We start from the raw sequence: 24709 nt of genomic DNA, 5'->3' as shown, positions 1-24709 counted from the left end.
ATATAGTTGTTGTTTTTTTTTTTGATGTGTATACCTTATTATTTTTGTAGTTCTTGATGTTTATTGGGATTACCATGATTAATAATTATGCACATAGGACGTTGCCAGGGGTGGACAGTGATTCCCAGCAAGGCTTAACAAAAAAAGCACACCTTCTTTCACTGCTGGCAAAGCATTGCAATTTTTATGAGAGGATTTCCAGGTAGCCTAAACGTAAGAAATCTACAAGCCTACAGTGTCATGATTTGTTCTGTTTATTTTTGTTTTTCACTGTTAGATGTTTTTTTATCTTTTAGATCTCATCCTTCCCCGGTGTTTCCCTCTATGTTCTAATGTTTCTTAATTTTTCATTCTACAGTGTCTTCAGTGTTTCATGTATTTATTTTGTAGTTGTCCTCAGTGTTTCTTGTCTTGTGTTCATTCCTTCCTCTGTGTGTGTTTGCCTCCAGTGTTGATTGCCCTCATTGTCTGCACCTGTGTCATTAGTCTCACCTGTGTTGATTACCCCTGTGTGTTTCGTCCCTTCTTTGTCAGTTCATTGTATATCGTAAGCAGAGTGTAGTTTGTTTGTCTATGTCAGAATTTCTAGTGTTTCCTCCTGGCTCCTTGTTTTCCCCCCTTTGGCTTTTTGTTGCACATTTTAAATTAGTGAGTTTTGTTTGCCTTTGGCTTTTTGTTAAAATAAATTATTTTTTGTTAATTCTGCATCTGGGTCCTCCTCTAAGTTTTCTCGATCCATAACATACAGTGTAAATAAATACTTCAAGGTCATTGTTAAATTCCTCTTGGGACGAACAACTGCATGGTTTTCACTTTTCGTATTTTATTTTGAAAATTCACATCGGAAGTTTGCGTTGTACTAAACCGCAATCTGGAAAAAAAACCGATCTGATGCTGTGGGTGATTTGCTATTTGCTCGGACATTAACAGAGTTAAATCATAGTCCATGTTTCATGATATGTGTGAAAATGTATCAGCGTTTATTGTTTTTATTTAATATCAAATGAAACGCCTGTAGTATCTGTAGTTTTACCACTTTGTGAGGACTTGTTGATTTAATTCATATGAACCAGTAGCATTTAAGCGAGTCGCTAATGACCGTTAGGAGTGAACTTCGAGCGGGAACAGACACCTGAACAACTTTATTTTTGAACACCTGTGGTTGTGTGTGTCCCATATTGTTGTAGGTATGTTTCATTTTCGAACTGTTGAATGTTTTATCAAACTGCTGGTTGAGCTCAAAAAAGTCAAAATGTAGTTTTAGATGTGTTTGTTCTAATATGTTGATTTAATATGTAAAATACCGTTTGTATTGTAATATAGTGATATTTGAGAACCCTGTCATTAGATAGATTTTTTTTGTTGTTGATAGTACTAAATTACTACATGTCTTTTTTTTTTAATCATTTTAACTTTTATGATTTGTTACCTTTTTTTTTTACATTTATATTTATCTAAATCAGCTGTACCTTCACTGTAAAAGCAGCAGCAAACAACCCCATGCTGGTTCAAGTGGGAACAGACTAGGGCTGGGCGATATGGACCAAAACTCATATCTCAATATTGTTTAGCTGAATGGCAATACTCGATATATATCGATATGTATTTTATTAACAGTGAAAACACATGAATTAAAAAAGTTATATTAAAAAATAAAACTGTTCCTTAAATACAATAAAAGAGAGAGAGGAGGGACAGACAGTCATCATCATCATCAGTGAGATGAGAAAAAAGTGACCTGGCACCTCTGTAATGTTATTTTAATGCAACTTACACTATATCGATATTAACCATATTGTCTTGCCCTATATCTTGTTTGAAAATGTATCGATATATCTTAAAAACTCGATATATTGCCTAGCCCTAGAACAGACATCTGAACAATTGGCCATTAACAGTCTGAATGCTCTGGCCATCTTGTGTTGAAAACAGCAGAACTATATAGAGAAGGTCACACTAGCATCATATCAAATGAAAATGTGATATTCTCATGCTGGGTGAGTATTCGCATTAAATGTTTACAAGATTTGTGTTGGTGGACTTTGGTAAAAATGTTGTACAAGTTTCTTTAGTGTTGTTTGCAATTTGGTTTAGACTATTTTAAGGTAAATGCCAAATAAATATTTTGTTTAATGTGGTGAAGTTGTAAAGTAAAGTTTGTGTTTTACATTTAATGTACAGTTATGTTATGAATTCAGTTACTGTACATGACTTTTCAGTCTTGAGTTAAAGAGAGTGCTGGCTGAGATGTGTTTAAGCCTGTGTGAGTCAGTTACCTGCTTTCTGCACCTGCAAGCTTCATATCAACTGAAAATGTGATATTCTCTTGCTAGGTTATGGTTGACTTCAGACGATGAGTGACTGCTTCCCCTGCTTGGTGACTGATGGAGAGGAGCAGATCGCTGACACAAAATTGCCTGAAAAAATGAGTCTTGAACGTTCGCTTGCTTGTGTTCGCTGTGATCACTTTCTCAAAGTAAGGTAAGTTTAAATATATATTATATGTTAATATCTATGGATTATGTAGCTAATGGCTTCCTAACTTTGTAACAGTAAAAATAAGATATTTATTTGGGCGTTTGAACTCCTAACTGAACAACAAACAGTAAGTAACAACTGTGGTAAGGCTAACCAACTTGTTAAGTTAAGATAGTGTTTTCCTTTCTTTGATCTACTAGCATTTGAATACATTATGTTGTTCCCCTCAGGCTGCCCAAGCTAAATGATGTTCAGTCTGGAGACTGTGTCTCTTACCTTTTACCTTTATTACCATTTTCATGTTTATATAAACATTAAACACAAGTTTGAAAAAGGTCATAATGATAACTTCATGAATTATAATATTTATATTTTACATTAAACAAATTATGGAAAGATCTTACAGAGCATCCAAAAACACAACTGTTCACAGTCTTGTTGAAAGAGTGCAATAGTCTTTGTTTATTATTAAAAAATGTCCCTTTTAATGAGACAGTTTGAAATTTTGAGGTGGAGATCCAAAGTTGCTGGCAGAATCTTCGGTTGGAGGAACTGGAAGTCACTTGATTTAATATTGCACATGTGGAGGGTGGTGATTGTTTCCTGAATGGTCACAGGTTGGAGTTAGAGGCATAAGCTGCAACTGTTTATCTTAAGCTGAAGATTGAGATGCACGGTTGCAGGTCAGGTGAAGGTATGCTGCTGCTTTCAGCCACCGTCTGCAGGTAGAAGCTGCTGCAGGTTTCTGGCAGAGGTTGGAGATTGACACATTTTTTGCAGCTGTCTTTCATATTGTGATGGTGAGGGAAGTGGAGGCATCTGTAGGTTTCTGGGAGAGGATTGAGTTGGAGGGTTGTTTTTCCTGCAAAGGCTGCAGGTTGAGGCGTCAGCTCAAGGTTGTTGGCTGAGCTTGCAGAGCTGGAACCTCACATCGGGCCACCACCTGTTCTTAAGAAGAAAATGTGTTTTTAAAACCCAAATACGTAATTTTTTAAGGATTTGATATGTCAGTGCAAAATAATGTATTGTTTTGTAAATTTTGGTTAAATAAAATGTGGAAATACATGATTTAATTATGAGCAGCTTTTTTGTTACATCATGTTATGTTTGATCTGAACTGCAAAATGCTAAATTATGAGTATAAACTTCACACTTACTCATATCGTTTTATATAACTGATCAATAGCAGAAAAAAGCGTACTAACTTTTTTGAGAAAACAATTAAGACATATCTTACCTAGATATTGGTGAATGACGCTCATTGCTTGTGCATTGCTTGTGTAGGGGCAGCAGCTGTTGGTGTTTGGCAGTGGTCTGAGTTGGATTAATTGACGGCAGCTTCTAGCCAGGCTTGCAAGCTGAGGTGCCGATGACTGGTGGCAGCTGCAGGTGATGGCAGCCAAGAAGGTCGCTTTCAGAAACTTCAGTTTTACTTCAGGGAGCTTCAGGGAGCTGGCAGAGGCTTGGGTTGAGGGCATTGATGGCAGCATTCATTCTTAACTTGCAGGTGGAGGTTGAAGCTGATGTCTTCTGGCAGAGGCTTGAGCCAGAAGCATTTGAGGTAGCTGTGTTTCATATCCTGCAGGGGAAGGCTGGGCCTGCAGGTTTTTGGCAGATGCTTTCAGGTTTCCTGTCATGGCTTCATTTGTCCTTTATATTGTTCAGGTGGAGGTTGAGGCTGATGGTTATTCTCAGAGGTTGCTGATGGAGCTATATCAGCATTTTGAGAAGAGATTCTACTTAGATGCATGGGTTCCAGCTTTTAGCGGCCTAGTGGAGTTTGCAAGTGGAGGTTGCTGTAGATTTCTGGCAGAGGCTTGAGTTGGAGATACAGTAGTGGCTGCTGGTCAAAGGAGATGCTGCAGGTGATGGTCGCTGGCTATAGCTGTTAACCACAGGAGACTGCAGTTTGAGGTGGCTACAGTTTGCAAACAGAGGTTTGAGTTGAGGGCAACGAAGGCAGCTGTCTCACATTTTGCCAGAGTGGAGGTAAAGACTGAAATTTTAGGAGAGGCTCCTGTTGGAGGCTCAAGCTACAGCTGTTAGCCAAAAACTGCAGTTGGAGGTGACTGCAATTTACTTGAGTGAAAGGCATTGATGGCTGCTGCCTTTCATATTGAGCAGATGGAAGTAAGGCTGCTGCGGCCTGTTGCACCAGCTAAGTGCTAAGCTAAGTGTAAGTCCACACCACACCCTTGTAACTAGTTAGGCCCTACCTTAAGTTGTGTCATTGTTTGGTTGCACCACAGAGACACAAGAGACATAAGGTTCATCTTAACCAGCAGAGCGTTGTATTTCAAATAAGAGTTAAAACCTTAATCTACAGCTGGTGTAAAATAATAGTGACATCAAGTGGTGAAATCTTCCACTAACATGTAATTTAACAATACTCTGTTGTTGGACGGGTGGAATTATCTTTGCACATAGAAAATGACAGCAGGATTACCCAGGCTTTCCATAAACAACCGACTATTCACGTCATTATACCCATCTACTTTTTTCCTATTGTTGATTCTGATAAAAAAAAAAGTTTGACTTACAAGTTGCTACCCGCTTTCCCCATACATTTAAGAAGCACTGTCATCTGTGGAATTTTACTACATAAATATGGTCTTCATAATAATCATATAACAGGCAACGTTATAAAAAAAAACAGAAACAGTGGTGACAGCAACTTAATGCCCGCATGCACAGTAAGCATTTTTTTTCCTTTAGCATCTCTCTCTCTCTCTCTCTCTCTCTCTCTCTCTCTCTCTCTCTCTCTCAATTGACCCGAAAGAGAGAAATACGTCTTAATAGCCCATCATTAAATTCATATTCAGCACCCTGACGTTTCAATAAAATGATGTCACAAAACATAAGCGTTTCATTTCGTGATAGAAAAGGCTCTGATGTACTGCGAGACGCATCACAGGGCGCATTACAGACTTAACATATTGATAATTAAAGGGTGAAAACAACTAAACCTGCCACTGAGGCAGGGAGAGAGTGGAAGACAAGTAAGAGTTTGTTTTATTCAGTCAGAGTTATAAAGATTAGTTAAACTATCTGGGGAGTATAAAAAAAAGCCAAATGTTTCAACAGTGTTTCTATTTTAAGAAAAATGCTTCTATACAATATAAACATTGAATTAATCTCCTTTTTCTTTGGCTGTTATGTAAGGTTGATTACATATTTGAATATCCACCACAAAGTGTTGCATAAATATTCATTGCAAAGTGTTGGTTGCTCACAGAAAAACACACTGCTGATGCTAACAGTAAACCCCTCTGCTTATCCACTTTAAATATTGATACATCACAATGACAGTATTTTAAGGAGGACTTTGAATCAATTAGGAACTAGCTGTGATGTTTAAGTTTTCACTTATGCCTTCATTGTAACTATCTCAGCTGGTGCAACACTTAAAATGTTAGTAGAGCGTAAACTTAAGTTCAAACTAGACTACGTTTGAACTCACATATGGCTGGTGCAACCTGGAACTAGTTTCTAGTGGTGGCTGCAGTCGATGGCAGTGGCTGAAGATTCTTTACAGAGATGCAAGGTGAAGGCATCAGCACACATTGCTATGAGAGGCTGCAGGTGGAGGAGGCAGCTTCTTATGTCTGGTAGAGGCTGCAGGTGGAGAAAGAAGCTTGTTATGTCTGGTAGAGGCTGCAGGTGGTTAAAGCAGCTTGTTATGTCTGGTAGAGGCTGCAGGTGGAGAAAGCAGCTTGTTATGTCTGGTAGAGGCTGCATGTGAACAAAGCAGCTTGTTATGTCGGGTAGAGGCTGCAGGTAGAGGAAGCAGCTTGTCATATCTGGTAGAGGCTGCATGTGGAGAGAGCAGATTGTTATGTCTGGTAGAGGCTGCAAGTGGAGAAAGCAGCCTGTTATGTCTGGTAGAGGCTGCAGGTGGAGAATGCAGCGTGTTATCTCTGGTAGAGGCTGCAAGTGGAGAAAGCAGCCTGTTATGTCTGGTCGAGGCTGCAGGTGGATGAAGCAGCCTGTTATGTCTGGTAGAGGCTGCAGGTGGATGAAGCAGCCTGTTATGTCTGGTAGAGGCTGCAGGTAGATGAAGCAGCTTCTTATGTCTGGTAGAGGCTGCAATTGGAAGAAGCAGCTTCTTATGTCTGGTAGAGGCTGCAAGTGGAGAAAGCAGATTGTTATGTATGGTAGAGGCTGCAGGTGGAGGAAGCAGCTTGTCATGTCTGGTAGAGGCTGCAGGTGGAGAAAGCAGCTTGTTATGTCTGGTAGAGGCTGCATGTGAACAAAGCAGCTTGTTATGTCGGGTAGAGGCTGCAGGTAGAGGAAGCAGCTTGTCATATCTGGTAGAGGCTGCATGTGGAGAGAGCAGATTGTTATGTCTGGTAGAGGCTGCAAGTGGAGAAAGCAGCCTGTTATGTCTGGTAGAGGCTGCAGGTGGAGAATGCAGCGTGTTATCTCTGGTAGAGGCTGCAAGTGGAGAAAGCAGCCTGTTATGTCTGGTCGAGGCTGCAGGTGGATGAAGCAGCCTGTTATGTCTGGTAGAGGCTGCAGGTGGATGAAGCAGCCTGTTATGTCTGGTAGAGGCTGCAGGTAGATGAAGCAGCTTCTTATGTCTGGTAGAGGCTGCAATTGGAAGAAGCAGCTTCTTATGTCTGGTAGAGGCTGCAAGTGGAGAAAGCAGATTGTTATGTATGGTAGAGGCTGCAGGTGGAGGAAGCAGCTTGTCATGTCTGGTAGAGGCTGCAGGTGGAGAAAGGAGCTTGTTATTTCTGGTCGAGACTGCAGGTGGATAAAGCAGCCTGTTATGTCTGGTAGAGGCTGCAGGTGGAGAATGCAGTGTGTTATGTCTGGTAGAGGCTGCAGGTAGAGGCTGCAGTTAGATGAAGCAGCCTGTTATGTCTGGTAGAGACTGCATGTGGAGGAAGCAGCTTGTTATGTCTGGTAGAGGCTGCAGGTGGAGAGAGCAGATTGTTATTTCTGGTAGAGGCTGCATGTAGAGGCTGCAGGTGGAGGAAGCAGCTTCTTTTGTCTGGTAGAGGCTACAGGTGGAGAAAGCATCTTGTTATGTCTGGCAGAGGCTGCAGGTGGAGAAAGAAGCTTGTTATGTCTGGTAGAGGCTGCAGGTAGATGAAGCAGCGTGTTATGTCTGGTAGAGGCTGCAGGTAGATGAAGCAGCTTGTTATGTATGGTAGAGGCTGCAAGTGGAGGAAGCAGCTTCTTATGTCTGGTAGAGGCTGCAGGTGGAGGAAGCAGCCTGTTACGTCTGGTAGAGGCTGCAGGTTGAGAATGCAGCTTGTTATGTCTGGTAGAGGCTGCAGGTAGATGAAGCAGCTTCTTATGTCTGGTAGAGGCTGCAGGTGGAGGAAGCAGCTTGTTATGTCTGGTAAAGGCTGCAAGTAAAGGAAGCAGCTTCTTATGTCTGGTAGAGGCTGCAGGTGGAGGAAGCAGCTTCGTATGTCTGGTAGAGGCTGCAGGTGGAGGAAGCAGCTTGTTATGTCTGGTAGAGGCTGCAGGTGGAGAGAGCAGATTGTTATGTCTGGTAGAGGCTGCAGGTGGAGTAAACAGCTTCGTATGTCTGGTAGAGGCTGCAGGTGGAGAAAGCATCTTGTTATGTCTGGTAGAGGCTGCAGGTGGATGAAGCAGCCTGTTATGTCTGGTAGAGGCTGCAGGTAGATGAAGCAGCTTGTTATGTCTGGTAGAGGCTGCAGGTGGAGGAATCAGCTTCTTATTTCTGGTAGAGGCTGCATGTGGATGAAGCAGCATGTGATTTCTGGTAGAGGCTGCATGTAGAGGCTACAGGTGGAGAAAGCAGCTTGTTATGTTTGGTAGAGGCTGCAAGTAAAGGAAGCAGCTTATGTCTGGTCTCTGCTGCAAGTGGAGAAAGCAGATTGTTATGTATGGTAGAGGCTGCAGGTGGAGGAAGCAGCTTGTTATGTCTGGTAGAGGCTGCAGGTGGAGAAAGGAGCTTGTTATTTCTGGTCGAGGCTGCAGGTGGATAAAGCAGCCTGTTATGTCTGGTAGAGGCTGCAGTTAGATGAAGCAGCCTGTTATGTCTGGTAGAGGCTGCAGGTGGAGGAAGCAGCTTCTTATGTCTGGTAGAGGCTGCAGGTGGAGGAAGCAGCGTGTTATGTCTGGTAGAGGCTGCAGGTGGAGAGAGCAGATTGTTATGTCTGGTAGAGGCTGCAGGTGGAGTAAACAGCTTCGTATGTCTGGTAGAGGCTGCAGGTGGAGTAAACAGCTTCGTATGTCTGGTAGAGGCTGCAGGTGGAGAAAGCTTCTTGTTATGTCTGGTAGAGGCTGCATGTGGATGAAGCAGCCTGTTACGTCTGGTTGAGGCTGCAGGTGGAGAAAGCAGCTTGTTATGTCTGGTAGAGGCTGCAGCTGGAGGAAGCAGCTTGTGTCTGGTAGAGGCTGCAAGTGGAGGAAGCAGCTTGTCATGTCTGGTATAGGCTGCAGTTAAAGGTGCCTTTGGTGTTTGGCAGTGTTTCAGTTTGAGTCTTTGGTGGCAGCTGTCATCTGAAACAGACAACAGAGGCTTTAAAGTTTGAGGTAGAAGGATGTTCTTTCCATGTGCAGCATCTTGGTGGTAAAAGCTGTTGGCACATGTTGGAGGTTACAGATGTTCTTCTTTAGGATGGAGGCAGTCTGAATGTTTAGACTGGTGGTTGTTTTGGTCGAGGCAGGAGTCATAAACTGCAGGTGGAGGCAGCTGCAGGTAGATGACAGAGGCTTGAGAGCTTGAAGCTCTTGTCTTGAATTTGGAGCAGGTGGAGGCAGAGGCTGATGGTCGGGTTCAGAGGCTTGAGCTGGAGGTCAAAAGATACTTTTTCTTTTGCAGCATATAGATGGTAAAAGCTGCTGGCACATGTTGGAGGTCACAGATGTTTTTTTAAGGATGGAGGCAGGTTCGATGTTGAGACGGCTGGTTGAGGCAGGTGGAGGACGGTTCAGGTACTTAAGGTTGTTTGCAAAAAGTTTTTTATCCAGGCACTTGGTGTCGTTTGAGTTCTTTCACTAACATGTTCTAACTAACTATTACATTTAAATCTAAACTTGTACTTACTGGTAAATCTAAAATTCTATTCTTTAATCTAAATTATTTCTAATATTTACAGATCCTAACTGATCAACTAAGGTAAAGACTATCGTATCAGTTCTTTACTCTTTTTCTCAGTGTTGCTCCAGGTTCCGGTTCCCCAGATACGTCCACATCATACAGGGGAGGATTGACTCCAACCCCGTAGGAGACGTTCACATGAACGAGTCCTGTCTCGTATACAGTTTCAGTGAACATCGGGCGATCCAGTCGCTCCCACAGCTTCTGCTTCATAAGAAGTCCAAGAGTTTTGCTGTAAGCTCGAAGACGGCCGTTCTTGTACCGCAGCATGTCGTCTACCACAGAGTGATAGAGCGACTGGTACTGTGGCACTGAAAGCTGGTGGATCATAGGTGGGCCGTCTTCGAGCAGAGGAGCGATGGAGGGCTGGGGACCGGGGAGCACAGAGGAGACCGTTGGTAGCTGGTCAGCTGGAATTGTGGCCCGGGGCCTGAGGACCAGAGCAGGAGAGTCAGCATCGTTGGCAGGGTGCTGAGGAGCAGGAGAAGTGGAAGGAGGGGCCACGGAGGTCCGCTTCCTCTTCCTGGACTGTTCCGCAGCAGGAGCTGCGTGGTGGTGGTTTGAGTCCTGAAAGAACACCAACAAACAAAAACATGTCAGGCTCCAGTTGAGTTCACAGAGGCATACTTTTACAATCTCAGGAGGAAATTTAAACTGCATGCAGAAACTGTTTGGTTTCAGGTAGATTTAAGTGTTAGGATTTCTGTCAGATGTTCAAGTGACTTAATTTCTGCATATTTTGGTAAATATGAATTGGCCTGTTTTAGGGATGCAGTTGATCAAATGCTGATTTATATTCAGACTAGTCGACAAGTTTAAAGACAAGATAACACTCATTGAAATGTCAATATTGAGCACGTTTATGCAATACTGCTAAACAGGAGATCACTGAGCAATTTTTAATGTTAATAATTTTCTAGCAGTTGACTTTAACACTTGACAAAGTTGGAAATTATTTTCTCAAAACATGAAAATCAAATGTCTTACCAGGTCGTTCCTGCAGCACGAACATCGAGTGAAAGCTTGAGGCTTTCTCTCAGCCAGGCGTGATGAGACTCTCACTGTCTTACAGTGGCAGGGTGCTGTTATGTCTCATAGAGGCTGCAGTTAAAGGTGCCGGCTTTTGGTGTTTGGCAGTGTTTCAGTTTGAGTCTTTGGTGGCAGCTGTCATCTGAAACAGACAACAGAGGCTTTAAAGTTTGAGGTAGAAGGATGTTCTTTCCATGTGCAGCATCTTGGTGGTAAAAGCTGCTGGCACATGTTGGAGGTTACAGATGTTCTTCTTTAGGATGGAGGCAGTCTGAATGTTTAGACTGGTGGTTGTTTTGGTCGAGGCAGGAGTCATAAACTGCAGGTGGAGGCAGCTGCAGGTAGATGACAGAGGCTTGAGAGCTTGAAGCTCTTGTCTTGAATTTGGAGCAGGTGGAGGCAGAGGCTGATGGTCGGGTTCAGAGGCTTGAGCTGGAGGTCAAAAGATACTTTTTCTTTTGCAGCATATAGATGGTAAAAGCTGCTGGCACATGTTGGAGGTCACAGATGTTTTTTTAAGGATGGAGGCAGGTTCGATGTTGAGACGGCTGGTTGAGGCAGGACTTTTAAAGAGGCTGAAGGTGGAGGACGGTTCAGGTACTTAAGGTTGTTTGCAAAAAGTTTTTTATCCAGGCACTTGGTGTCGTTTGAGTTCTTTCACTAACATGTTCTAACTAACTACTACATTTAAATCTAAACTTGTACTTACCGGTAAATCTAAAATTCTATTCTTAAATCTAAATTATTTCTAATATTTACAGATCCTAACTGATCAACTAAGGTAAAGACTATCGTATCAGTTCTTTACTCTTTTTCTCAGTGGTGCTCCAGGTTCCGGTTCCCCAGATACGTCCACATCATACAGGGGAGGATTGACTCCAACCCCGTATGAGACGTTCACATGAACGAGTCCTGTCTCGTATACAGTTTCTGTGAACATCGGGCGATCCAGTCGCTCCCACAGCTTCTGCTTCATAAGAAGTCCAAGAGTTTTGCTGTAAGGTCGAAGACGGCCGTTCTTGTACCGCAGCATGTCGTCTACCACAGAGTGATAGAGCGACTGGTACTGTGGCACTGAAAGCTGGTGGATCATAGGTGGGCCGTCTTCGAACAGAGGAGCGATGGAGGGCTGGGGACCGGGGAGCACAGAGGAGACCGTTGGTAGCTGGTCAGCTGGAATTGTGGCCCGGGGCCTGAGGACCAGAGCAGGAGAGTCAGCATCGTTGGCAGGGTGCTGAGGAGCAGGAGAAGTGGAAGGAGGGGCCACAGAGGTCCGCTTCCTCTTCCTGGACTGTTCAGCAGCAGGAGCTGCGTGGTGGTGGTTTGAGTCCTGAAAGAACACCAACAAACAAAAACATGTCAGGCTCCAGTTGAGTTCACAGAGGCATACTTTTACAATCTCAGGAGGAAATTTAAACTGCATGCAGAAGCTATTTGGTTTCAGGTAGATTTAAGTGTTAGGATTTCTGTCAGACGTTCAGGTGACTTAATTTCTGCATATTTTGATAAATATGAATTGGCCTGTTTTAGGGATGCAGTTGATCAAATGCTGATTTATATTCAGACTAGTCGACAAGTTTAAAGACAAGATAACACTCATTGAAATGTCAATATTGAGCACGTTTATGCAATACTGCTAAACAGGAGATCACTGAGCAATTTTTAATGTTAATAATTATCTAGCAGTTGACTTTAACACTTGAGAAAGTTGGAAATTATTTTCTCAAAATATGAAAATCAAATGTCTTACCAGGTCGTTCCTGCAGCACGAACATCGAGTGAAAGCTCGAGGCTTTCTCTCGGCCAGGCGTGATGAGACTCTCACTGTCTTACAGTAGTCATGGTCCTTCAGGTGAACGGGCACAACACGCTGTAACAACACAGACACAGAACAACACTTCAGAAATACAGTCAATGCAACAACAACACTTCATGATGTCACATTAATAATGTTCTGCAAATGTTAATACAAGACTTTTTGAACTCATCTAACACATAATGTTAAAATAAATCATTCAGAATAATCACTCTTTCTATACAAAGCTACTTTCTAAACTCCGTTACAATGTGCTTTACAGCGACAACAAACTGCTGCAGATGTTGGACATCATTCAGTATTTTTAATTTTTTCTCAATTCTTCATGAAGAATGTTTTAGAGCACAAATTTATATTTTGTTTTTATAAAATAATGATTTGAAAATAGGGCCTGTGTCTTAAAGATGGCATCACTGTAATTAACTTATTTTATTTAGTAAACAGAACAGAGAAATGATCCAGTAAAGTTTTGACTGTCTGCATCATAACAGATCAGATCATTAAAACATTTAAATGTTTATTTTTCTTCAACATTTGTAAAGTTGATCTCTTAAATCTCTGAGTCTTTAGTTCTTGTCAGAATGAAAATTAACTCAATTAATTATTTAATTTATAAATGTTTTTTTACTGTGAAACTTGTGAAATACTTCTTGTGACTCTTTCAGGTTTTTTATGTTTAAATGATCTGATATAAATGATGCACTTTGAGGGTAACCATAGCAACCAGTGAGTATTTCGGCCATTTTGTACATATTTGTGCTTTTACAATGGACACACAAATTGATCCAGAAACATGACAAAGATTTTAAAAAGTAACCTGCACACACAAACAGACAGTCGCATAATTACTAAAACCCTCCAATGTATGAAACAATTATATTACAGTTTAAAATGAGAAAAAAACTGTAAAGACGAGTGAGTCTGCAGAGAGTGAGACTGATGAGTCTGAAACATGTCAGTACTGAGCTCCTGTTTTCACCTGATGTTTGTTATATAATCATTTTATTTCTGAACAGTAAATCCCCCAGAAGAAACTAATGAAGTGAAATGTCCACTCAATAGTATTTCTGACACTTATCTAATGACACTTATCTGTTTGGGAATTATAAACTGTAACAAATATCTATAACACACATTTTATTCATGGCTACATTTCATTCATGGCTGTGTCTGATGGGATTTTATTTTCTTTAATGAACCATTTATTGAATATGTGAAAAGATTTCAAATATTATTGAAGTATTCAAAGATTTATTTTAAATCTATTCCAATAAATGGATGAAAAGAAATCTGGTGCAGTCTAGTTCAGACAGTTTAAACTGTATAGTAAACAGCAGAGAGTCAAAAAGTGAAAATCTTACATTTTCCATGACACAAGTTGGATGTTTGGCTCGTGTCAGTTTAAGAAAATCTTTGGTCCTTCTTAGGGTGGAAAAAATCTGCAGTTTGAGCGTGATTTTCAGAGGAAATCGCTGATTTAAACTTGAGAACAACTTTCTGTGGCTGTCTTGAGAGTTTGTTTGAGTTGAAATGATGATCTGATATGAATGATGCACTTTAAGGGGAACCATGGCAACCATAGAATGTTACACGACCATTTTGCACACATGAGTTTTTACAGTCTCCTCTCACCTCTAAAGTTTACTTTCTTTATAAACAATGCAGAAAGGATCAAACTTTCACACACAAATAGATCGCTCCTTGATAAAAAAAAACCAACTTAAATATATTGATTATTCTTCCACTCTGATTGTTTATTTGTCCTTAAAAGAAAAAAAAATAACAACACATTTGTAGTTCTTCTTGGGCTTACTTCCTACATCAAATAACATCAAAGTTCATGATAAACCTGAAACTGAATGAATGAAATGTAGTCGTCATTCTTGTCATTCTGTACAAAGTGAACATGTCCCAGTTCAATGAGTAATATTGAAGGCTGCTCTTTTTCTTTCAATATGATCTTTAAACAGGAACAGCACCCCCAATGTTCATGAAATCTATCACCAGTTTTCAAAAAAAGTTTGGAAGCGCTATTTCGGTCAATAATTTCGCCCCTTTAATAATAGTAATTGGTGCTAATTGTTATTATATACGGTTGGAAAGCCTTATTAGTCACCTTTACAACAAGGTATAACTTGTAAGGATCGTGCATTCATGGATCCTTCCATCCTTTGAATTATTGTTTTATTTTGTGTACATTTATGTTCTCCAGAATGTTTTATTGTATTTTGTTAGCTGTTGGTATATTGATTTAATTGAAATATCCTGAATATGTTATTTTATTAGCCATGGAGCCTAGCTCGCCGTGCACAGCTATTTAAGATAGTTAACGTGCACGTGCATTAAATTAGCATACATAACGTACAGCACTTTTATTTAATCTGTGTAGGATCTGGAGTGGACTGGGAAGTTGAAACAGAATTTTGTCTGTGCTTTCCTTTTGCCAGATAAAAAGTGATCATAAGAATCCACAGCATCATCAATTCACACAACACAACGCAGAAATCCAGAAGTTACATATGCACTCGATCCACCTGTCTGAGTTCTCCAGATTACACTAGACAAGAAGAGAAATTATTTCTTTCACACGGACATGCCTATATCTTTTTGATCCAAAACCTGCAAGTGAAGATGTGAATTTAAAACTATTTGTTCTTGTTGGTCAAAAACCCACACATGCATAAGCTTTATACTCTACAATGTATGCTTATTCCTCAGTCAAGCTGTTGATCATATTCATGTTCATATCCTTCCAAGTCGTTATAAATCACATCTGTGTGCTGCTCCTGACAGCTCTGCACCACCTGCAGGACTGCAGCGAGGCGGCGGTCCAGAGCAGAGAGATGTGCTTCAGACAGCAGGGGGGCCACACCAGCTAGAGGGTCCTGGGGAAGGGAGTCCCGCATGACATCGCTCAGACGGAAGCTTGTGAGGGACAAGAGGCGCAAGCGGAGGAGTGTGGAGCGACGGATCCTACAAGCATAGGTACAGAGAGTCAATATGTTGATGCAAAAAGAGCATACCCTCTTAAAAACTTGGAACAGTTTTTGAAGGTTTGATTTCTTCAGACCTTTTTTTAAGGCGCACTCAACTAGCCTTTTGAGTTCTGTTTTACCTGCAACACTGTTTCAAAGGAGCCAGAATAGATGGCTCATCCTGAGAGTGGCGCCCAAACCTGGAAGACATTATCAGTCAAAACAAAATAATATATGCTGCCTCAGTGTCCAAAACATATCAGAAGTGAGACATGTCAAACACTTAGTATGCTGTTGCTCCCACGATAACAGTGACAGAATGACAACATTAGTGATAGTACTCACGCCCGTCCATTATCCAGGTGTAGCAGGAAAGTATCATTGCCAAATTCTTCAAAGGTCTCATAGTGATGTCTGTCCATGTTGCCTTTGAATGAGAAACAAATCAATGCCTTAACAAGAGAGATTCTCTGATTTGTGGTTTTTTTATTTTTAATTCTCGTATCTGTGACTCTTCCTTTAACTAGAGGTCGGACCTGTAAGCCTTTTAAGCTGCAAACAAACTCACTACAGGGTTGACATTAAAACAAAGAGACTGACTCATGAGGAAGTCCAGTATGGCCATATCTATGAGATCCACCAGTCTGGTGCCGTGGCTGTAAGGAGGTGTCTTTTTCACCGTGTCACAGTATGCAGCGTCCTTCTCCCACCTGGACACAACAGAAGTAGAGCAGAGTCACATTAACCTAAGCTCCTGCAAATATGCATGCTAAAAAAAATAAAATGCACAACTAACATGTTGGAAAATAGTCTTCTAATTGTCCAACAGCCTTCTAATTGCACGCTTCTTAATACACAAACGATAAAGTCTCTATGTTGTCATCAATATTGTTTGCACTGACAAAAAATATTTTGTGCTGCAGTTCTCCCTCCACACCTCTGGAGGTCACTAATGACTCACAAAAACACAGCAGTAATGCAATGCAATAAAAAAAGCACTCATTTGATCTTGAAAATCACTCATTTTTCATCACTAATACATATAATCTGAAAATTAGTAATGACAATCAAAAAGACACTGTACTGATAGTTTACCTACTTCGCTAGCTTTTTGTGGCTGTAGGCGCGTCTCCATGGTGACCTCCAGGACCTGCGAGGAGCTATGGTGAGGTCAGGTAGCATGGCAGCCAGGGAAACCTCCAGCGCATGGGGCTGGCCGCATACTGGGTGCTCTGATGAACAGTAGTACTCACACTGGCCATAGAAACATATGTTCCCAGCTGGAAGCAGTCAGAGAGATGACAGGTTGAGAGTAGCGGATGGTTAGTTCGTATGACCAGTGAATGTCAATGTGTCAATCAATTGTTTTTTATTTATAGAACACCAAATCATAAGAAAACATATCTCAGAACACTTCACATATATAGAATAGACCTAGACTGTAAATACTCATCAGTATTGTTGGTTTGTTTAAGATCCCCATTACAGTAACTACTCTTCCTGGGGTCTCCATATCTTTGGCAATATTTCATTAGTTAGAATACATAAAAACACATCCATAACATTCATACTCACACTACAACAAAACACATGACATAACCAATACAACAAACTCAAAAACTGTCTTAACACAGACAGAAGCTCTACATAAATATTTTTCACTTAAATAGTTGTGAACAGAAAAAGGAAAGTACATGGCAACTAAATCACAAGAAAAAATTGGATAGATAGCTTGAAATTGATTTAATATATTGAAGAACGTCAAAAATAACCTTATTGTGTTCTATACTTTAAAGAGCAGCTATCATAGTTATGAACAAACTGAAATTGATCTGATGAAACCAGCTTAATACAGTTCTTAAAATGCCAACTACAACGTCTGGTCTCTGTAACGGGATGCAGTGGTCAATTCAGCACTAAGATACAACTGGACGAGCATTCAGAGAGAGTCCTTCACAAGGAAGATCACATGACATTTTCTGGAAGACATCAATGTATGGTGATTAACTTTGTGAAAGTGTACCTGGGGAAGTGAAGAATGACCTGGACAGCCTGTTGTCAGTAGTGATCTCTCTGATCTCTGTGGTGACGTTGATGAGTCGACCAACCACTGGAGGTATCCTGTTGAAGCCAAGCACTCTGGGATAGAAGGGAATAAAAATCCAAAGTGGAAACCAGAACGCAACAGCAAGAATTAACATCCGATGGAATGAGTGAGAAAAAAACAAGTAGAAAAATTTAACAGCAGCCCTCTAATATCTTATTAACTCACTCTTTACTTGTTTCCTTTTTGACCTAAGCGTTCTAACAGCTTCGTCACAGAATACACCATATTCACACAGCAGCCATTTTCCCTTGACAATGTGCTCAGGGTACGACTTCTATCTTTAATGTTGTACACCATGTAAGTGTAGGGTAATGTAAAAGTAATGATTGCACTACTTATTGATACATTAGCAACTGAAAAGGAAAATGATCATGAAGATCTGAAAGATTGGACCATATTTGCTACAAGGACACATTTGATAACCCCAAGCCAACATTACAAAACGGCTAATGATAGTATGTTAGCATCTAAATATATTTGATCAGCTAGGTAGTAAATTCCTTTCAAATTTTTTGTTTTTTAAGCTTGGAGTAGATTACTTTCCTGTTGTTGTTTTTATACTTTCTGGCTAATGCTAGCTAGAAAGTGGTTTAAATTCAATGTTAGCTGTTTTCTGCCGGTAGGCCACTAAATCGGTTGTTTTAACTTCAAATATTACCACATTTCCCTCTGCTTTGTCAATGCACATTGTGTTTTCAGTTGTTAGATTCACTTTATAAAAAAAAAAGCAGAAAGACATTATGACAGCATTTAAGTTTTCCAACCTGAGTATGATGTCAGAGGAAAATGGCTTCTTTGTGAAAATAGTTTATTCAACTGACTCTGTACCTGTCGAGGTGAAAGGCAGCGATCTCCGCGTTGTGTCTTTCAAAATCTGAGAAGTAGAAGAGGTTCACGTCTGTCTCCGCATCTCTAGCTTGTCTATATGGGGAAAAAAAAGAAACACACAAACATCAACACAGTTTCTTAGGTTATGTAATTAAAATATTTTCATCTGATCATATAATTTGAATGAAGCATGGCATCCTCCAGTGGATTGCGAAAGAATGTTTTTACTATTGTGGTACCTGCAACATTACTAAAAATGCTATTAATTGTGTATACAATACTATCTAACTTAATATCACAATACCAGGCTTTTATTTTTTCTCCACCACCTTTATACTTTATTGCGATGTGTAAGAGAAGACGAATGCTTTGCTTTGTTGCTTTATAAGAAGCCTCTCTACGTAAATCAGTGTTGAACAGGAACAACAAAAACACTCTGATGGCTCGACTTTCATCAGTCAGTCATATGTTGGCAGTCACAGTGGGGTCTTACCTCATGGGTTTCAGCAGAGCTTCTCCGTAGTTTGGGAACGAAATGAGAAGTTTGAGCTGCGTACCTCCTGTCTTCTGAACTGAAAGACATGCATAAAGGGAAGAGTAAGTCATCATGAGAAACACATATCGGCCGTATTTGATTAAGGTATTTGTGGTGTTAATCCAGAACTGCACTGTATAAATCTGTAATACTGTGTATCACAACGGTTTCTCCATTTGGTGGCATCTTACATAATTATACAGCACTGCAGCCGGCTCTTCCAGTTTGGACGTGGATGGAATACTTCAAATATTGGCCTGATGGAAACAGTTTTATTCTCCCCATAATGCATTATTCATGTAAATAATAATGAATCATTTTGAGATCCTGAATGTCTCTGTATTGATTGTTTGGCAGTAATTGTACTCTTGCAGCACTGAAGGCAGCGAGAACTGTGTCATAAGCTTGTTTGTAATTTTGATTCATTGTCGATGCATCTGTGAGTTGCACAATGAGACACATTCTTATGTCCATAAAACAAAACATGAGCTGACTCACCCACACTTCAGACAACTGGCTCTGAATCAAAACATTAGTTCTTTCAAGTCAACAAGATACGAACATGTTCAGGTCCCAGACACTCAGAGCAACAGACTGCTGGTTGTTTCACACCTGTTTCTCACTCGTTTTATAAAGCAATTTATTTATCCTCTGCGCTAAATAATTTAAAAGATATTTACACTGTAATTGAGGTTTAAATGTGAAGGAAAAAAAGGACGAAAGCATCAAAAACAAATCAGTCTGTAGCTGTGAGAAGCTTTTAATCTGCGGCGTATAACACAAATCTCGCTGCATTATTCATCCTGCAATGTGCTGAACACAGGCACGGTGTCTGAGAGGAGAAAACACAAAAAGAACATTTGCATGTGTGGATGCTGGGACGTTGTGTTCATGCTGCTTTGTTTCTGTGCGGTGTGGGGTTTAATGGATTTTAAAAGTTCAGTAGGATTATATCTATGACCTTATCACAAAAATAATGTGAGCTGCAGATTTAAGACATTAGGTTTTCTGTGATATAACATATCTGCCTTTTCTTTTCATAATCTTGATAGTACTGACATCAACGGTACATTAGATTCAGGATTTTGTTAGCGGCTGTTGTTGGTGTAAGTTATTTGTGATACTTTATATACAGAGCAGGTCCAGACTGTAAACATTTTGAGCGAACCAACATATATCTACTAATGAGTAAACACTTGACAAGAGAGGAAAAAGTTTCTCTCAACATAAAGGAACCTGCAGCAGAAGCAGACCTGATGATGAACAATGAGCAGCCATATAGCTTGAATGAATCAGCTGAGAGAGAGCCAGAAAGGGATGGACGGATAGGTAAATAGACAGAGAGACGGATTGAAGGACAAGAAGACAGACAGGAAAACATGCAGATAGGAGATAGACAGACAGGGTGTGAAAGAGATGTATGTGGAGACAGACAGTGAGACAGATACACACAGACAAATGGATACATGGACAGACAGACAGGGAGATGAACAACAACAATTACAGACGCAGTAGAGTTGCCTGAAATAGCTATTTAAAATGTGTCTAACATTTGTGATAAAACTATCATAATAGTAAATTAAATATAACCCAAAATAATAAGTTCAGTAGTGCAAATGTTCGTATTTGTGTCAACCTTTAAACAAATTTTTTCACTCATTCATAAACAGTCAACAATGAGTGTATGCCCGTTCGTACCTGCATCATCAATGTTTTCTTTCCCTCCACCCAAAACAAGAAGTCTAAGACCAATATGGCTAATCAACAGAGAGCTGAATCATCCAGCCTTTACTCTTTTATTGTATGAATTTGTTTTCAATAGTCACTATTTTCATACATCAGTGTGAGTCTAAGCTACAGTATGTGTACATGAAGACATTTCATCCTAAATGTGTGACTTTGTGTGGATGCCTGTCTCAGTACGTACCCTCCTCTGTTCTAAAAATGAACTTTGGCACGGTTTACTGTATTCACTGAGAGAAAACTTGAGTGAATACTCTGTGTTGCCTCTGGCTCTCTTACAGAGCGACTTGTTTGTATAAAGAGATTAGAGTTTGAGTGAGCTGCATGTTTGTGGCTTCTGAAATGTGTCAGAGAGGGAGAATCAGAAAACAAGAAAGCGTGAGCACTATAAGGACAAGTCAGGCTAAATATCTGGGCAGTTTCTGGTTTTAGTTTTTTTTGTGCAGTATTATGATCTGGGATTAAGTATTGTGTTTTATCTGTGTGGCCTTGAACCCCATGAGACAAAACTAACGGACAGAACTATAACAAACCAGGATAGTTGCACAATTTAGCTTTCAAATGTAAAGTACTCGTGTCCGGCTGACACTTCAGGATCTTTTTTTTTTTTTTTTTTGCAGAAGATAAAAGGCAGAGTAATAAATTAATCTTTCACCTTCCTCTAACACCTCTCCCTTCTATCTGGTTCCTTTCCCGGGGCCTGTCCTCTCTGTTTCTGTCCCCTCCCCCTTTGATCCTGCCCCCCCCTCCTCTCATTGGCTTACCAGCACGGAGGATTTGCTTTGTTGCCAGATAGTGAGTCAGCTGGGCCAGGTTGGGGTCCTTCCTGTTGTACAGCTCCCAGCGAGAGATGCCCAGGTGGAACCTCAGCCAAGGAGGGTGGGTCTCCACGTCGTTCGTCCAATTGAGTTTGTCGTAGCCTTCCTCCTGACTGGAACTCTCCCTGCAGGAGGGCGAGTAGAGTATTAATGGGAGTCACACTGTTCAGAGATTCACCCATACAGCTTACTCTATGGGTGAAAAAATAGAACTATGCAGATGGGGTTTAGCATATATTCTTTCAAATGGTGACCTAATTTGATGGTGCCACAAAATGATGAAGTTGCAACCATGGTGACCGTAGTAGCTACCTTTAGTGAAAATGTGGTCGGAATAAGAAACAACAAAAACAAGATAACATTGGCCAGAGAGCTCGCTGAAATAGAGGCTAATTATATAATTAGTTAAGTAACTTCAAACAAAGTTATTTTGGCTCTCAAACCCCACAGCCACATTAATAACATGAATATAGAAGCCATAGTTATGTATAATCTAGTGGACATTTGAATGATTTATATATTTTCTCCAGCAGTTTCACTCACCACTCGCTATCACTATTGATGGCGTCTTCCCTCTCTTCCTCACTTTCTGAATCTTCTGCATGTTCATTTGTTTTAAGCCGTAGCAGCCAATCAGCTTCTTGCAGCTCAGGGCGTGGCAGGTTATACAACGGGTGCTTGAACAGCGCCTCCAGTTTAGAACGGCCTTTGACCTTTTGAATCCCTTTTCCTGGTGCAGTTAGTTTCTTTTCATTGGCGTTGACGAATGAGTACTTCTCTTTAGGGTGCAGAGCTTTGGCAATCAGCTTGTGATTCTCTTCATTCTGGGGGATTGTGGGTAGTTTGTGTGAAGAAGAGGCAGCTGACGAAGAGGAGGAGTGGGAGATAGACTGATCATCGGTTCTTTTAATGGTGGAGGAGTTGGGAAGGATGCAGGCTGTCTGGAGGACAGAGAGACAAAAAATTGCCAGAAGGAGGTGGAGAGCGAGGGACAGACCCGCCAGAACCAGATAGATGGAGCGAGTGGATCGGCCCGGCTTCAGTCTTATCATGCTGGAGGAGAGAGAGGAAACAATACAGAGACAGAAAGAGAGAGAGAGAGAGACATTTAAAATCCAAACAAACCATGAAGCCCTGCCAACCCTTCAAACGTGATCATGATGAAACGTCTTCTGATCGTTGCCTTGCACTTCTACAACATGCAGGATTGAACCAAATAAGAAAAACACCAGCTGAATACAAATGTGTCCTTTGAAGTAACTGGGTTGCTCACTAAGGCAGCTGTATTAAGGTAGATTTCGGATTTGAAACCTGTAGAAGAGGCCTTGCATACTAAGTTAAAAATGAATACACACAAAAGCATTTCGTGTTGCAAAGGAAACACTTTCTGACATCATATATATAGAAAAGTTGTTGGAATGGAATTGTTCTCAGGAAGACAGTTTTCTCCTCACTTATTCTAGCAACTCTGTGAAGCTAGACTTAGACACATTGGTTCCTTTAGCTAGATGTTAACAGGCCCACGTGTTAAGCAGGTACTTTACGTTTTACGGTGTTTGGCACATTAAGCATCACCATTAGCATAGCGGGAAATTATTAACTGCTTCAGAACAGATTAGTCCTTGGCAAGGAACATCAATGCAGTAAGCTGCGTTACTTTTGCTTAGCTTGCTATCTTTCTCCATGACAGATCTTCAGTGTAATGAATCTTACTTTGATGCAGAGTAACTGGTAGCTAGGATGAGCAAACCTTTCAAATAGCTTGGCAAACTGCTGTTTACTTAAAAAAAAAAAAAAAATAAAAATAAAAAAAAAATTGCAGGGTTGAAAACAGTTAAAGATGCTAACGGCATTATGCAACCCTGACATTTTGTTGTGAATGCAGCTCAGTTACCATCATAACAGCAACTTACTATAAAACTAACACCAGGACCCAGTTAAACACCGGTTTTCTCCTTCGTTAAAACAATTGAACAATTTCCAATACCAGTGACTCAAACCCCAACTTAAGCTTTTCTGAAGGGAAGCACTTCACTTAATTATTTAGCCTTTATACATACCGTGCATCATATTTTGTTGTATTACTTAGTTATTCTCATTTAGTCAACATTCACAGGCATTTACAATCACAACTACTCGACTATTTGAAATTGTCTGACAGGTGAATGGGAAGATAGACATGAAAACTAAACAGGTTTAGAAGAAAAGTGTCAGATAATCATTAACACCAAATCCTTGAAGAAAGGAAAGCTTATGAAGAAAATCGATACATTATTGAACAACTTGCTGCTCCCATATTCCCTGTGTGGGCCAGCAGGCCGGAGGAATCACTTACATCTCTTTCCATTCAAGGCTTTTTTTCCTTCTGTCTCCCTGTCCCGCTCCTCTTCCTCTGTTAATGAACTAGATATTCAGAGTTTTTACTTGGTTCTTTCCCAGGATGATTGCATGCATGTGTGTTATCATGTGGTAACTGCAATGTAAATAGAAGGAAGAGGACCTTCATGTTGTGGTTGAGGTGACCTGTGTCTTTATGACCCGCGGTCTAGAGGGAGGGAATGACATTTTAGTTTCCAAATGATCTAAATGGGCCAGAATCAATGAAGGGTTGGCGATAACATCTCATTATACCACTGAACTCATGTGTTGCCCCTTTAAAAATGAACTAAGCTAATTTTATAGCAGCTGCTACAAATATGTAGTATTAAAAAATGGCTAACGGGTATTTTATCTCATATGACCACATTGACAGCATTAGGGCTAATCAATCCAAAATAATGCATAAACACTTAAAGGCCTATATTTGGCTAGCTGCTGTTTGTGATAAACTTATCAGGCTATAACTGAATTTCATGTGTTACACATAAAGTGGCTAAACTAGAATAAACTCCAAGAGGTTAGAAAACTGGGAAAATTTATACAAACCGCCTGTCGTACAGAGCCATCTTGGCGCTTTTAGCCTTTATGCTAAGCTCAACTAGCTAACTATCTGCTGTCTATAGCTAAGAGTCGGTTGCCCTGATTTGAATTCTGTCCTTCTTTCTGCTTTAATTCATCAAATATTGTATAGCCACCCTCGTCTCCACATTTTGTATCCTAACTAATTCTTTTCTGGTTTTTAATTCTACAGGAAACTAATTTTCAGTTAATTTTGTGATTTCCTAGAGGCTCTTTTTTTAGCAAACATAATGGTTTTCTGACTCCGTATGAAAAGAATGTTAAGAACAGCTGTCTACATGTCTTATAAACTGTTTTATACTGGCAGCACATTCGTGTGCACACACACGCATCAAATT

At 40.5% G+C, this 24709-nt stretch overlaps 1 protein-coding gene and 1 long non-coding RNA gene across 3 annotated transcripts; one reads left to right on the top strand and one right to left on the bottom strand.

Moving 5' to 3' along the window:
- Positions 1-616: 616 nt before the first annotated feature.
- On the top strand, positions 617-15305 carry LOC114918466 (uncharacterized). 2 transcript variants are annotated; one of them, XR_010668815.1, is made up of 3 exons: positions 617-896; positions 2334-2481; positions 15201-15305. It is a non-coding gene; the product is annotated as an uncharacterized lncRNA (long non-coding RNA). The 2 variants fall into 2 exon arrangements; XR_010668814.1 differs by lacking the exon at positions 617-896 and adding an exon at positions 907-1187.
- On the bottom strand, positions 13970-22465 carry fam20cl (family with sequence similarity 20 member C, like). The gene is made up of 10 exons (XM_020651334.2): positions 21957-22465; positions 21360-21538; positions 18811-18889; positions 18318-18410; positions 17406-17521; positions 16482-16662; positions 15983-16092; positions 15728-15809; positions 15523-15582; positions 13970-15380 (listed from the first exon to the last, which is right to left on the bottom strand). The coding sequence occupies exons 1-10, from the start codon at positions 22463-22465 to the stop codon at positions 15122-15124; spliced, it is 1668 nt and encodes a 555-aa protein (XP_020506990.2). The 3' UTR covers positions 13970-15121.
- Positions 22466-24709: the final 2244 nt, after the last annotated feature.

Source organism: Labrus bergylta, chromosome 16 (genome assembly GCF_963930695.1).
Source record: "Labrus bergylta chromosome 16, fLabBer1.1, whole genome shotgun sequence".
Taxonomy (NCBI): domain Eukaryota; kingdom Metazoa; phylum Chordata; class Actinopteri; order Labriformes; family Labridae; genus Labrus; species Labrus bergylta.
This window is presented reverse-complemented; position numbering and strand designations above follow the sequence as displayed.

Coding starts and splice junctions, on each gene's coding strand:
- fam20cl (XM_020651334.2), bottom strand. CDS start 22,465: ATGATAAGACTGAAGCCGGGCCGATCCACTCGCTCCATCTATCTGGTT. Junction 21,539..21,956: donor ATCAATAGTGATAGCGAGTG/GTGAGTGAAACT, acceptor GCCCTCCTGCAG/GGAGAGTTCCAGTCAGGAGG. Junction 17,522..18,317: donor GCTGCCTTTCACCTCGACAG/GTACAGAGTCAG, acceptor CTTCTATCCCAG/AGTGCTTGGCTTCAACAGGA.